The following is a 12,319-nucleotide window of genomic DNA, read 5'->3' on the forward strand; positions in this document are numbered from 1 at the left end:
CTGGAAAATTTGTTACACTGTTCGACATGTACAGCCCATCTATGCAGCCAGCATCTGGAACAGCATCCCCATAAGCTCAAGGACCGCCCTAGCACTGATCCAATATTGATAAGATTTGAAGACTTACCTCTTTAAAGAGCACTACATCACAATGCATTACCCTTCCACAACACATCTTGCTCTCCTATTACTCATTGACTTTATTCTTGTCTTTAACCAGATACAGTGCTACGCTGACTTTTGGCCTGGTTTGTGCTATAGAAACACCATATAGATACATACATACAAATGTAGACGGCCCTGTATTTGATAATGTTGCTGGAGGTTCCTTGCTCACCCTAATTATGTAGAAATTCATTGGGGAAGGCTTAATTATTGAAATGGATTTGAGCTTGGACAGATCATCTTTATTTAAACAAAACTTTTGATTGAATTTACTTTGGGTAACAAAGGCATCAGTGGCATGAAACAGACTCCATCCGCACAGGGGCCAAAATACATTTGGGTCCGTAGCCCACAACTAATATTGTGGCACTCTCATACTGTCCCACAGTACACAACTGTAACAAAACAACCAAAAAGAAAAAGAAAACAGCACCACATACTGGTGGATGTCCTTAGTCATAGCAGGCCACCAAAACCTTTTCACTAATTCAATAGTCTTTTGTACCCCTTTATGTCCTGCCAACAGAATGTCATAGGATTCATGCAAGGCCTTGTCTCGTAGTTCTTGTGTTAGTAAGTATAGGGCTCCTTTGTGTGATGGTAAATTTCCTCACACGTCTCTTTCTGAACTTTCACTAGCCCATTCTTTCATCTGTTCCTCTGTTATAACATTTTGAATACCTTCTTCTATGGTTCCTTGTAAGACTGCTCCTATGATACTTTTTTCTGGAAGTATTTTTTGGGTTCTCGTTTACCGTCTGCAAGTTTTCCGTGCCAACCCTTGACGCCTCTGCTTTTCCATTTCTTGACTCGGGTCGGTTAAGTACAAGGACCATCTAAGCTGTCCTGGAGTCAACATTCTTGCTGACTTTAAGAACTTTACATTCCGATGATAGGTCTATACGGTCACTGTATGCCTAGCTCCCATTAGGTAATGTCTCCATTTGTTAAAGGCATCCTTTATGGCTAGCAGTTCCTTCTCTGTTATCGTACAGTTTACTTCCGGTGGTGTTAACTTTTGTGATTGATAAGCCACAGGATGCAATTGTCCCGTTATCTTGTGTCTCTGAGACAACACTCCGCCTAAAGCCAAATCTGAAGCATCAGTTTAAAAAACAAATGGTTCAGATGGGTCGACATGTAGGAAAATAGTTGCTGAAGTGAAATCTTATTTCAAGGACAAGAAAGCCTTTTCTGCATCATTTGACCACTCAAATGGAATTCCTTTCTTCAAGAGGTGTGTGAAAGGAATGAACTTTTTTGAAAAAATTTGTATGAATCTTCAATAGAAATTGGCAAAACCAATGAAACTTTTCATCTACTGTCATTCGCTCAAGAGATAAGACAAATCCAAGAAATTCCATGGAATTCACATTGAAGGCACACTTCTCCAACTTTACAAACAAGCTGTTCTCCCGTAGTTTTTGCAGCACTCCTCTCACATGTTTTTCATGTTCCTTGACTGAAAATCAAAATGTCATAAATATATAGAATTGTGCATTGATCGATGAACTCCATCATGACATCATTTATGAAATGTTGAAATACTGCTGGGTCGTTGCATAAGCCGTAAAGCATTACTCGATATTCATAGAGTCCAAATTTAGTCCGGAAAGCCGTTTTCCACTCATCGTTTTTTATTCTAATTAGATGAGAAGATCCCCTCAAATTCAGTTTAGAATACACTTCTGCTCCTTTCACTTTGTCCCGTAGAACTGAAATCAAAGGGAGTGGGTATCGATTTTTAATTGTGATTCGATGTATTGCTCTATAGTAAATACAGGTTCAGAGCTCACCTTCCTTCTTCAGAACAAAAAATAGAGGCGTAGATACCTGGGATTGGGAGGGTCGGATGAATCAGTTTTCTAAATATTTCCGAATATATTCCTTCAGATGTTGGTCTTTTTTTTCTGTCACAGCGTAAATTCTACTACAGGGTAGATTGGAACCAGGATCTAATTCAATCTTGCAATCATAGCTTCTGTGAGACAGTAATCTTTCTGCTTCTACTTCATTGAATACATCCTGGAAATCAGACCACTCCGGACGAATTTCAGTGGTCTGAATCACACATACTGTTTTTTCTCCAGTACAACGTCAGGTAGCTGGTGTCGCCTCATGACCGGTTTCTTCTTTTCTGAAACAATGCTCTTTACAATACTCTGAATCCATTGCGATTGATCTGGCACTCCAGTTGATTGTAGGATTATGTTCTGTGAGCCAGGGTAAACCCAGTATTAATTCAAATGGGGGGCCATCAATTAGGTTGAACTGAATGGTCTCACAGTGTCCTTCTGAAGACGTTAATTCAATTGGTCCCGTATGACTTACTATAGGTCTGGATGATAAATTTATTCCGTCCACTGCTCAAACTGATTCGCTTTTAACTTTCTGAATTGTTCTTAAACCAATTTTCTCCACAAATTTCAAGTCACAAAAGTTTCCTGCTGCTCCTGAGTCTATCGTGACTGCAACGTTCTTCAATCTTGATTCTCTGAAGCCTAGGGTCATAGACAATATCAAATGAGGTGAGGAAGACTGTAAAGTGTTAGCCAATTGGTGATTTGGGGGAGTTGTGTTTAAATTTGCGTCCATCAGCCCAACTCCTTCTACTGACGGTGCTGCACGTTTTCCTTCACTGGTATTTTAGGTTTCTTCGGACAGTTTCTCACAAAATGCCCACCAGCGTCACAATAGAGACATAGCTTGTTATCTCTTATACTCTTTCTCTTCTTTGGACAATGGGCCTTTGACTGTACCTATTTGCATTGGCTCTACTTCATGCTGACTCCCTTCTGAAGTTTTTGTATTCTCAGACTTGGCCCGATCAAATGTGGGCACACTTGGATGGAAATCTCGCCTTCTTTCACCTTTTCTTTTACTTTGGCGAAAATCAATTACCAACACCAAATCAATCAATACTGATATCTCTGTAGGTCTATTTGGAACTTTGGCAAAAGGCATCCTTCAATTCATGCTTCAGATCCCTGTAGAAAACTGCAGCTCTCTTACTCTCAGGCCATTCAGTTTCCACAATTAATTTGTTGAACAGAGCTAAATATGCTATCAAGTCTCAATTTTCCTGTTTTAGTTCCAATAGCTCATTATCTGTAGCTTGAGATACTTTTCGTCAGTCAAAGATTCTGAGAAACTCTTTCTTGAATTCATCAAAGTCATATAAAACCAGATTGTTTCTTGTTACTAGGGGCATTAAACAAGAGGCAGCATCGCCACTAAGGTAGGACAATATGAAGGCCACCCGTGATTGTGCATCGGGGTAAATTGCAACACATGAAATGTAAAGTGCACTGGGTTAAGAAGATTTGTGTCTTTTGGGGGTCTCCATTGAAACGCTCTGGAGGGGTGAGTGGAATTATTGGAGACAAAGTGTATAACTTCCATTGTGACCTTTTGTATTGTACTTGGTGTGGATTGTGTACCTACTTCCCCAGTTGACAAAAAAATTAAACTTGCACCAGCTTCTAAATTACTCATCTTAATTGCTAAACTGGAAGTTTCTCTTCTTGAGGTGACTATCTCATGCCTCAGACTCTTATTCTCCTCTCTAACCGCCATTAAGTCTTTTTAGATTACCTCCAGTACCTCTCCTAACTTCTTTAGGTCCAAACCTCAGCCATGCTGCCCGGGTGCAAGAAACAAGAGGGCCCTTCACTTTGTCAGGAGAGCTCTTTATTATTTCACACAGGAGCAGCACAACCATGGTCCTAATGCCCCTCCAAGAACTTTCCTGCCAGTCTAATATCTCTCAACTGTCAGTCCAGCACCCAGGGGGGAAAGGAGAACGGAAGAGAGAAGAGACAGTCAACAAAACTTGAATTCCTTCCTGAATATTTTCTCTGGCTTCTTCCTTCTGTGGTCTTTATTTGATTCAGTTCTTCTTCCCAGAAAGGAACATGTAAAAAAAAAATGTCACACCTTTCTAACTGTCTCCTCCTATTCAACTTAAACGAATATTCTATACTTGTCAAATTAAACTTTTCTGCATTTACCCAATTTAGTAATGACTGATGCTTCTCTTCTGTTACTGGTCTTTTCTATTTAATTTATTCATATTCTAAAACTGTTCTGTCTTTTCTTTCAGCATGCATATACAACTGATCTTTTCTTTAGTCTTTTCTTGTTCTTTATCAACAATGCAATTATTAATTATATATTTATTTCCCTCTTAGGGTTGCGTGTCTTGTACAAGACAAGAATCGTCTTGAAAAAGATTACTTCAACCTTGAATTCTTCCCTTCTTCGAATCTCAATGAGGTGAATATCTGAGCATAATAATTAGCTCGGGAATTGCAGGAAGACTTCTTTTAATTAAAGTGTTTTTAATTTCCCTTAATTTCCCTTCCCTCAAAAAATACTCTGGCCTTTCTTGTGTATTTTGAATAAGTCATTCTGTGACTTGTTCTAACTGATACTCTGGGTAGTGGGGTATCTTACCCTGAGTGGCACCTACCAGAATTGGTAAGATGTGAAAAGGTGACAAATAATTTGTACCCATATCTGACAATACCTTCCTTGAAGTGCGACAATATATCCACCACTACCGTGTGTGGTTCTCTGTGTAAAATAACACTGAGGACTCGCCATTCATGTAATTGGCAGTTTCTCACAACATTTCTGTTTCAAAGCACACCACGTCCGATTTTTGGTTGTAAGTATTAGCGTTTGTTTATACAAATAATTATTATTTTCGGTAGTGCATAATTCGATCCGAAACAGATCCTCTGCCTTTTAAAATCATGCTTCCTTCATATACTTGCACAGTTCCAAAGGCATGGCTTCCAGGTGGGGTTTCAATAATTCCCGGCACAGTAATATGGTGAATTCCGTGAGAGTCCAAGAAATAGCCGCCATCATGATCATGTCCCGCTATGTAACATACAACGCATAAGTGGGATTGTAAAAGAGAAAGCATTTCTGCATAATTCCAAGCCAGGCAAACAGTGTCAGTGGAATCTGGATGGATAGGAAGATGACCTGCAACAAAGATAAAAAAAGCCATTAGACTTCTGTCATTGTAAAGGCAGATGCACCTCCACATCAATTAAAACCTGGAATAGTTTAACATAATTTTGAACTACCTGAGTGTTTCAAGTGAGAATATACAACACTTTTCTAAAGGCATTTCTTTCAGTCTTACATATTTTCTGCATGTCACCATAGCTAGCGTACTATCAAATTACATCTTCAGAGTCATCAGCATCAACAAAAGAGCTTTATTCAGCTTGCCAAGAACCATCAAAGCATACAATATAACACAGGTAAAAATGTTAAATTATTTTCATACAATTTTTATATTTAACATTGCCGTCATTACTCCTTGCAGCTAGTTATCCATTTTCATCTACCAGGGTTTAAAAAACATATTGTGTAAAATAACAGCTGATCTATTAAAACATGTATTCATTTGTCCACAGTAAGGACTTAACAATACTCTATTAAACCGTAATGGACCACTAATCTAGCTTTATGCAGTGCAAAAGTGCTAGGTGAAGGCAAAGAAAAAAGCAAGAACAAGAAAAGTGTACAAATTAGGTTCTGATAGCTCATAGCCAGTGCAAAAGCAATTGACTATTTTAATTGGCTAGGATCTAAAAATAATTTCTAAGACATCAGTAAATATATGAAAAGATGTACTCTTCTTCATAGCTAAAGTGCAATCTTTGAATGCTTGAACCAAACATTTAGTAATTATCGACTGACTGAGTAACCCTCAGGTTTAGGCACACTGGGCGTATCCACTTCCTGCAGGAGCCACAGTATTCTGGGCAGAAGAACAAAACATGTTCTTCCAACTCAGAACCCAGCCTGCAGGCAGGGCACTTATCTGAATATAGATCTTTGGCCTATTTGTTACAAATTGTTTAAGGGGTACACTGCCCAGGCGAAATCGTACATACAAGCTTTTTTGCCAAATATAGTGTGATCATATCTAAAAATAATTTGTACTTTAGAACTTGGCTTAAAATCGAAGAACTGATTGGTCAGACATTTTGAAGTTACCCCAATACCTTGTTTTTAGACAGCAGCCTCTATCTTGTATATTTTCTTGGGGTTGTCCCACAGTCTAGATAGCGAGCGTTTCCTACACCCAGTGGAGACAAATTTCAGTCAAGGGATTTTTGAAGCACTGCTCAGCTTCATCAAGTTCCCCAATGAGTATCAATACTATATTAACTCAGGAGTAGACCACATACGTATCAATACATCAGGGGTTTTAGTTGCCCCAGATCTCCAATTCGTTTGGTGCCCAAGGAAAAAACAAGTAGGATAAGGGGGGTGCTGGTCGGGAAAAGGATAAGAGATCCGACAAAATTATTCTCGTCTAGCGCCAGCTTCTGGGTATCAATATATCCCCAAACTTCGGCTCTGAAGAGTGCAGCACTTTGAGCCTTGGCACAAAATACCTCCAGGGCCAGAGCTATTGATCGAGTCTGGGTCTGCTTGTGTAGTCGCAGTATATCTTTGGATCTCTGTACTAAAAGCAGAGAGTTTTTGCTGAGCTGGGATTCCCAGAACTGATTGTTTGTCAGTTTAACACCCAGGTAATCAACGCATAAAACTCTATCTAGAGGTTCATTAGCAATTTTGGTTGTATGGTCTTTAATTGTATACTTCCAGAATATCAGATTTTTGGTTTTTGTTGCATTTAGTTCTAAACCCCTGGAAGCAGAGAAAACCAGAAATAGGGCTATTTGATTTTGGAGACCTGTGGGAGTCTTCAAGATAAGTAGCGAATCATCTGTGAAGAGCAACATCATCATCTTTTGCCATATATGACAGGTGAAATTTCTGTAATTTGCAAGTTCCTTGGCCACATCGTTTATATACAGGGTAAACAAGGTAGGTACAAGGACGCATCCTTGATGTACCCTGAGTAGGATGGGAATCCTATTGGTCTATTTAGAGTCACCTTATCAACATTGTCCTTATGTCCCTCTACGAGCCACTGTTTTTTGCTGTGTTTATTATGAAACCCTCAGTTGTACTTACAATTATGAACTGGGCCTGTGAAATGCATTTGTTTTAATGTACCATTTCTCAAATCTGTTAGATTTTGGGTTATCCCTTGTTAGGTAACTGTGGATGTACAATATATATCATATCAATCACCTGTGGGTAGAATCAAAATGAAGACGTTATTGACATTTAAGTGCTCTGAAAAGTCATCACACAATGCAAGAATCGTGAGGGAGTGACGTGTGTTTCCAGAGGAAAAAACAGGCAGGGCGAGCCCAGGATTGGTCAGGTCGGTATTCGGGGGCTCTTGCTGTTGGAGTGGAGCATGATGAGGGTGGAAAGGTCTGGTTGAGGTGCAAAGTTATTTTAGATGGTGCTAATGTTGCTGTTGAAGCAGTGGAAGAGTTGAGTGCAGAGTTCCTGTGATGGTTGAGGAGCTGGCAGCAGGGAATATGAATGCCTATTGCGGCTGTTTTCAAACCATTCTGTGGGGCCGAGTGCCTGGTGGTCTGAGTCACTGGAGGTAGATTCGGAGAGCTGATCTGCAGGTGTCTCTGTTGCAGCTGTCATGAGTGTGGCACCATCTGCATTCCAGTAGTTTGCAGTGCTGTTTAGTGTGCCGGAGGTCTTCCGGGTACCAGATGGTTGTGGCTTGAGGTGAGAGATGGGGGAGGTTTTGAGTGGAGCCAGTGAATCTGTGCGGGAGGTGATCCAGGTGCTGATTCTTGATGCAGTGTGTGAGGTCATTGTGGTGAGGTGGGCCTGGTGACTAGACTTTAGTGAGTCAGATTTCTGAGGGAATTGTGTTCCAGTTGCATCAGAATGCCTTGATGTGTTCAGTTATTGACTGGTTGGGCATGCTCAGATTGAAGAAGACGAGGTATTAGTTGATCCAGGTGAGGGGGAAGGGTTGATCCATGGTGATGTTTAGGTCGATGCAGAATACAAGATTGAGGGTGTGACCGGCAAATTGGGTGGAGTTGTTTACCCATTGGATGATAACCTAATGTGCTCAGGCCTTTCTAGAGGTTGGAGACGTTGGAGTTGTTGAGGTCTTCCAGGTGAAACCAGAGATCTCCCAGTTGGTGCTGAAGTTCGTTCTGGGGCCCTGCGGGGAGGGACTGAGCTTGAAGACCAAGTGTTCTTAAAGTGGTCTCCGGTTCCAGCCGAAGTGAAGGAGCAGTTGATGTGCTCTCTGGACATGATTGCACTGCTTTCTCTCGGTTTTCTGATTATATCCTATCTTGCAATATTGTAGACAGGCAAAATTGCCACAGCGATGTCTGGCGTGGGTGTTGGGTTAAGCCAGGTCTCTGTGAAGAAGAGTATGTGAGAGGAAAGGTTGTGTAGGAGCTCCCAAACGTCTACGGTGTGCCAGGTAATGGAGGGGTGAATGTTTTGCGTGTTGTCAATCAGGCTGTGGTTGTGTGCAGTAGGGAAGGAAGTCAGGGTTGGTGGATGGATCAGTAGGACTGGGAGTCTGGGCGCGTGGATTTATGTGTGCGTCATTGGAAGGGTTGCGGGAGAGGAGGAAGGGAACACAGTGATTGTGGGTGGTGCGATGTGGGGGCAGGAATCTGGGGTGTGGGTTGGGAGGAAAGCAGAAGGAGGTGAGAAGGGTGGAAAATGCACAGGAGAAGGTGTGGGGGGGCTCAGGCACAGGGCAGGGATGGGCGAGGAGGTCTTCAACCACGTAGTGTCTCGGGCAGCGATGAATGAGTGGCGGACCAGGGGTCCTAGAACTGAGCATGGTCAACAGCAGACAGGCTTGCATTTGGCGCGCCCACTGCCTGCAGCTGCCATTAAGGAAGTCCGGTGGGAGGAGATCCAGGTGGCAGTGGGTGGGTCTAAGTGAACATGGTGTGCAGGGCAGGAAAGAAGGGAGGGAGCATGAGCAAGCGGTGGGAAATGGGGCATGAGAGCACATGTAGGAAAACAGACATAAAAGACAGTGAAAGAAGGGAAAAAAGCAGCAAAGCAAACACGAGAAAGAAGGGCAATAGCTGAAAAGACTAGAGTGACAAAGAAGAGTGAGAAAGCGGAGACAAAAAGAAAGCAAAAGCGTAAAGAAGAGAAGTGAGCATGAGGGCTAAAGAATGGGAAGGAGTGGAAAAGGGGCATACATGGGGCAACAGTGCAGAGATTGAAAAGGGGAAGAAAAGTGAAGGAAAAGTGCTAAAGAGTGAGAAAACGTGAAAAACAGGCAAACATAGAATAAGGAGTTTTAAAGTGGAAAGAAAGGCAAACGTGAAAAAGGGGAGCGAAAACAGAAAAAAGCGACAACATCAGAGGTGCATGCAACACCAGAGAGGGTGTAAGTCAGAGGCAAAAAGAGGGTGGGGGCCTTAGTCGACCTCAGCTAAACGGTATATGAGGGCAGTGGCAATGCTAAGCAGGCTAGGGGAAGGTGTGCAGGAGAATCAGCAAGAATGGGACGCAGGAGCATAGGCAAGAAAGAGGGCACAAAACAGAGTGAAAGAAGGCAAAAACACACCAATGCAAACAAGAGAAAGATGGGCAACTGTTGAAAAGACTAAAGAGTGCAAAAGAGAAGTGAAAAAACGGGGCCAACAAACAAGCATGAGCAAAAATGAGAGAACTGAGCGGGCAGGAATGCTAAAGAATGCGAGGGAGTGCAGAAATGGGCCACAACAGGCCAGGAGTGCAGAGATTGAAATGAGGAAGAGTTTGAGGAAGGTGGTAAAGAGTTAAAAGCGTGCAAAATGCAGCAAAGAGATAGAGTGGAAAGAATGGCAAACGTTAAAAAGAGGAGCACATAGACAGAAGGCGGTAAGACCAGAGGTCGCAAGCGACACCAGAAGTAGTGACAGTGAGGTAGACTGAAGCTGTGAGCCCCAGGTCAAAAAGACCAGGCCTGGTAGGAGGACTGGGCACTTCCCCAACAGATAAGTCACAGGTAGGGAAGGTGGCAGGGCCCTGCGGCGCCTCCAGTTCACAGAACTGTTGTTTTCTGCATCACTTTTACTGCCCTTAGTTCTTGGTCAGTACATTGGGTCAACATTGTGTTAGATTGCTACCGTCACAGTGGCACATACAGGAGCTGCATGGGGCCCAGGTCACATAGGAGGGCTGCATGGGGCAGATGCTAAGGGTAAATAGAGGGGGAGAAGGGACAGGAGGAACCAGGGGCTGCAGGAGAACTACAGACAACCCTGCAGGTTAGTCTTCTCATTTGAAAGGGACCTTGATAAGATAACGCACCCGCAGAGCCTTACTGGATCATATTTCCTGTAAAACGTGAAAATATTTTTAATCTGTCGATCAGAAATCGTAAAGAATTACCTGGAGGATGAGGCATAATCATGTGAAGTATCAGTATGTGTGCCTTACAGCAGGCAAAGCAATGTACCAACATTCTACATGTCTCTTCTCTGCCCTTATCAATCCGCCTTTGACTTCCCTTTATTTATATTAAATAATACTGACCTTTTCAAGGGCTGATCCCCTGCCCTTCCCATTTTCCCTGTCCTTTGTCCACAAGCCCCCTCTATGTCTTCTCCTACTTGATTTTCTCTAAACTCTTCCTCCTCCCCCCTCCTTTTATTATGTTATCCAGTGCTTAATTTGAGCCAGTGGTTAATTAATTGTCAGCTCTGGTGCTTATGACAGTCTGCTACATGGTGGCGGTCTCTGACTAATTTAGGTATGAATACAACAAAAGCTTCAGTGAAGTTTATTCATTAAATATACATTAACAATGACTAATAGGGGGCGTGGCTTGCAGCCAAACAAGATGGCCGCAGCTTAGAGGAGCTCCGAGGGAGGCGTAGGTTCCCCTAACGATCCGACACATCATCCGGTCACTTATCCTGTCCCAAAGACACACACGGCGAGCGGAGCGCCTGGGACATCTGCCGATCCCACTGCTGGCCTACATCGACAATCCGAGCGACCCAGAGACCGTGGAGAAAGGCGCGGCCTAGTCACGCGGCCGAAGCCGGGCCTAAGTTGATGCAAAGGCCCGCTTGAGACGTGTGCGACCCGGCCGGCTGAGGGCGGTGAGGCGGGCGACTCTGATGGTGAGAGTAGCCAGGATCGGAAAGCGCCCGCCCTTGCGGCCCCATCAAGGCGGGAGATTGCAACACCGACAGCACAGTAGGAGGTGCGGGGAACTGTGCAGCGCCTGGGAAGGCGCCAGACGGACCTGTGCGCATTAACATTGAAGACAGGTAGGGGAGAACGTTGCCCTTGCCCCAAAAGGCTCCCTACCTAACACCTAAAGCAGAAGTGCTCTTAAGCACAAACACCGCCCAAGGCCACACGCACAATAACGCATGGACCCATTAGCTGAGGGCCTCAAGAGTCAGAGAGAGCCCAAGGGGAAGGAGTGTGGATTGCAACGCCGACAGCACAGTAGGAGGTGCGGGGAGCTGTGCGGCGCCCGGGAAGTCGTCGGATGGACCTGTGCGCATTTACATTGAAGACAGGTAGGGGAGATCGTTGCCATTGCCCCAAAGGCTCCCTACCTAACACTTGCAGCAGCAGTGCTCTTAAGCACAAACATCGCCCAAGGCCACATGCACAATAACGCACGGACCCATTAGCGGAGGGCCTCAAGAGTCAGAGAAAGCCCACGGGGAAGGAGTGTGCAGGAACAGTATCAGTGTAGCCCCGCAGGACTAACGCTGAAAGACACGGCCAACTGCCACCTGGCCCTACGAATCACGAATTTGCAGCGCAGCGGGAATACCGACAAGCCGCGCGTAGCTCGAGGTCACGCAAAAGGTGGCGGCGATTACCAACCAGAGCCTCATTACCCAGCCGCAGATGGGGGGCAGAGGCCCAAGCACGACCTCCCAGGTCAAGCTGGATAAATACGCCTATGCGAAAGACTTTTCAGCCCTGCCTGAGTGACAAGGCCCATCAGACAAGGCCCCTGTACTAGAGGGAGCAGCCAAGGTAACGCTGGAGGATATTATGTCCGCACTCACCAATGTGCAATCAACAGTGGGCTCGATCTCCACTGATGTCTTCTTCCTGAGGGCTGACTTCCAAAAAATGGCCACCAGGGTCACTGAAGTTGAACAAGTGACGAAGACCCTTACCAAAGACACCACCACCCTGCTCCAAAATGTCAGTCACTTAGAGGCAGAAAATAAACTCATGGCAGCAAAGCTTGACGACCAGGAAAGGCGCTCCCGGCGCAATAACGTGC

General features: G+C 44.1%; 1 protein-coding gene across 3 annotated transcripts in view; it reads right to left on the bottom strand.

Annotated features, from left to right (window-relative positions):
• Positions 1 to 280: 280 nt before the first annotated feature.
• LOC144770320 (manganese-dependent ADP-ribose/CDP-alcohol diphosphatase-like) overlaps positions 281 to 12,319 on the bottom strand; it is a 235,725-nt gene continuing 223,686 nt past the window's right edge. For all 3 annotated transcript variants that reach the window (XM_078654735.1, XM_078654737.1, XM_078654736.1), the window contains exon 5: positions 281 to 5,160. In XM_078654735.1, coding sequence (XP_078510861.1) covers positions 4,868 to 5,160 — 293 coding nt within the window. In that variant the 3' untranslated portion in view covers positions 281 to 4,867. The remainder of the gene's footprint in view (positions 5,161 to 12,319) is intronic.

This window comes from Lissotriton helveticus, chromosome 7 (genome assembly GCF_964261635.1).
Source record: "Lissotriton helveticus chromosome 7, aLisHel1.1, whole genome shotgun sequence".
Taxonomy (NCBI): Eukaryota; Metazoa; Chordata; class Amphibia; order Caudata; family Salamandridae; genus Lissotriton; species Lissotriton helveticus.